Here is a 2930-nt window from a genome sequence, read left to right on the forward strand (position 1 = left end):
CGCCGCGCCCAGCAGGCCTGTGAGGTGGTGGTGGAGGGCACCTGAGAGTGACAAGGTTGTGGCTTCTCGGCTCCCCACAGAAATGGGTCCCTCTGCCTCCCCCAGGAACGGCTGCAGAACCTCTGGGGGGTGTACGAGCGCCTGGGCCTCGAGGACGACATCGTGGATCCCTCCAACCAGCTCATCAAGGAGGGGCCCATCCAGAAAGTCTCCACCCGCAACAACAGCACGTCGGAGAAGTACCTGTTCCTGGTGGGACTGGGGTGCCCAGGGGAAGGGACAGGGAAGGGATAAGATGGGAACGGGGAGAGGGGCAGCACAGCCTGGCCGGGGTCTTCCTGAGTCAACTCTGCACAGGAGGGGTGAATTCAGAGCTGGGGGTTGGACCCTCCCCAGTGCAGGGCACCCTGTGTTGGGTGTTGTTGGGAATTTCCTGATCCCCTGAGCACAGCAGCCCTCGAGGGCTGCCACACTCCCAGAGTCCCTCACCTCTGCAGGGTGGGAGAGGACTGGAGTAGAAACATAGAACTGTTTAGGCTGGGAAAGCTCTTTAAGATCATGGAGTCCAACCCTTCCCCCAGCACTGCCAGGTCCCCACTGCCCCGTGTCCCTCACCCCACATCTCCACGGCTTGGAAACCCCTCCAGGGGTGGGGACTCCACCACTGCCCTGGGCAGCCTGGCACAGCCCGGGGCAACCCTCCAGGGCAAGAAATTGTTCCTCAGGGACAACTGAAACCTCCCCTGGGGCAACCTGAGGCTGTTTCCTCTTGTCCTGTCCCTTGTTCCTTGGGAGCAGAGCCCGACCCCCCCCTGGCTCCAGGCTCCTGTCAGGAGCTGTGCAGAGCCAGAAGGTCTCCCCTGAGCCTCCTTTGCTCCAGGCTCAGCACCCCCAGCTCCCTCAGCTGCTCCTCCCCACACTTGGGCTCTAGACCCTCCCCCAGCAGCTTCATTGCCCTTCTCTGGCCACGCTCCAGCCCCTCAGTGTCCCTGGAGTGAGGGACCCAAAAGTGAACCCAGGATTCAAGGTGCAGCCTCACCAGTGCCAAGCACAGAGTTACTCAGTTACTTTTTATCTTGGATTCTTCTGAAGAACCAGCTCAGCCCCAGGGGGTGAAGGACCCTGGATTCCAGAGAAGCCCCCAGCTCTGAGTAGGAAGGTGCTGAGCTCCAACCAACCCTCTTCCTCCCTCTTCCCAGTTCAACAACATGCTGCTCTACTGCGTGCCCAAGGTTATCCAGGTGGGCGCCGAGTTCCAGGTCCACCTCCGCATCGACGTGGATGGCATGAAGGTCACTAGAGCACCTTGCCTTTGTACTTCCCCCAGAACCTGGCTTCTCCAAAATACCCCCTGCCCTGGGCTGTAATGTGGGTCCTGCCTCACACTTCCATGGGGAGGAGGGAGGAGATGGAGCCAGGGGGGCTTTGTGGGCGAGGGGGACTCACTGACACACTCTGATCCTGGGAAACAGCAGTGAAACCTTGTGTGTGTAGGGTTTGAGGGGCTGAAGGGCCTGTGCCCCAGGGAGCCCCTGACCCCCACACCATGGAGGAAGGTCCCTGCGTGCTGGAGGGGGGTTGAGCCGCCCCACATCCCTCCTTTGGTGTCTCTCAGGTGCGGGAGCTGAAGGACTCGCAGTGTCCTCACACCTTCCTGGTGTCGGGAAAGCAGCGGACGCTGGAGCTGCAGGCCAGGTGAGGGGAAGGGTGAGGGTCCTGCAGACCCTCCGTGGGGAGGAACGATGCCTTTATCCATCTCCCTTCTGGTACCCAGGTCTGAGGAGGAGATGAACGCCTGGATCGAGGTACCTCGGAGTGCTGGGAGAGGCGGCACATCTCGCTCAGCCCAGGGGGCCCTGGGTCAGGGACAGCCCCCTGCCCACCCCTCCAGCCCTGCCTTCCCCTCTAGGCCTTCCAAGATGCCATTGCCAGGAAGGAGAAGAGGAGTGAGACCTTTAAGACCGCGGTGCATGGGCTGGAGGTGGACACCCCTGTGCTGAAGGTGACCCTCCTGCCCTCCCCAGCCTTGAACCAGAACCGGGGGGAGGCTGCGGATGGGGAAAAGGGAGAACAGAGGGGCTGGGCCCACCCGGGCCACCTAGCCAGCCCCAGTGCTGCCCTCTCCTGCCCCAGACGGAGGAGCTGGGCCGCCGAGCTCCGCAGTGGGTGCGGGACAACCTGGTGAGCATGTGCATGCGCTGCCGGGAGCCCTTCAGCACCATCGTGCGGCGGAGGCACCACTGCCGGGCCTGCGGATACGTGAGTCGCCCCGGGACCCCCACCAGAGCACCCCTCCCTACGCCTTCCACCCCTTCCCCCGTGCTCGGGGCTCTGCCTGCCCCTCAGCCCCCCCGGGCCCTGGCTGTAGGTGGTGTGTGCTCGCTGCTCCAGCTACAGGGCTGAGCTGCAGTACGACGGGAACCGCCCGAGCCGCGTCTGCCTGCACTGCTACAGCCTCCTCACCGGCCACGTCCTGCCCCAGGACAGGGAGGGGAAGCCCAAAGGCATCCTGGAGGTGAGCTCTGCCACTCCCTGCCTGGCCTAGAGACAGAGTCATGTTCATTGGAAGAGGCCTTTAAATCATCTGGTCCATTAGTCCAGCACAGCCAGGGCAGCACTGAACCACCTCCCTCAGCACCACATCTCCACAGCTTGGAAACCCCTCCAGGGGTGGGGACTCCACCACTGCCCTGGGCAGCCTGGCACAGCCCTGGGCAACCCTCCAGGGCAAGAAATTGTTCCTCAGGGACAACTGAAACCTCCCCTGGGGCAGCCTGAGGCCCTTTCCTCTTGTCCTGTCCCTTGTTCCTTGGGAGCAGAGCCCGACCCCCCCCTGGCTCCAGGCTCCTGTCAGGAGCTGTGCAGAGCCAGAAGGTCTCCCCTGAGCCTCCTTTGCTCCAGGCTCAGCACCCCCAGCTCCCTCAGCTGCT

At 63.1% G+C, this 2930-nt stretch overlaps 1 protein-coding gene across 1 annotated transcript in view; it reads left to right on the plus strand.

Moving 5' to 3' along the window:
* FGD2 (FYVE, RhoGEF and PH domain containing 2) overlaps positions 1 to 2930 on the plus strand; it is a gene marked incomplete at both ends in the record, with an annotated part of 4106 nt that overhangs the window by 314 nt on the left and 862 nt on the right. Inside the window, 7 exons of the mRNA XM_008941081.1 lie at positions 106 to 252; positions 1200 to 1292; positions 1616 to 1695; positions 1775 to 1805; positions 1910 to 1966; positions 2077 to 2259; positions 2369 to 2534. Of these exons, the coding sequence (XP_008939329.1) occupies positions 106 to 252; positions 1200 to 1292; positions 1616 to 1695; positions 1775 to 1805; positions 1910 to 1966; positions 2077 to 2259; positions 2369 to 2534 (757 nt within the window). The remainder of the gene's footprint in view (positions 1 to 105; positions 253 to 1199; positions 1293 to 1615; positions 1696 to 1774; positions 1806 to 1909; positions 1967 to 2076; positions 2260 to 2368; positions 2535 to 2930) is intronic.

This window comes from Merops nubicus, unplaced genomic scaffold (assembly GCF_000691845.1).
Source record: "Merops nubicus isolate BGI_N331 unplaced genomic scaffold, ASM69184v1 scaffold33865, whole genome shotgun sequence".
Classification (NCBI taxonomy): Eukaryota; Metazoa; Chordata; class Aves; order Coraciiformes; family Meropidae; genus Merops; species Merops nubicus.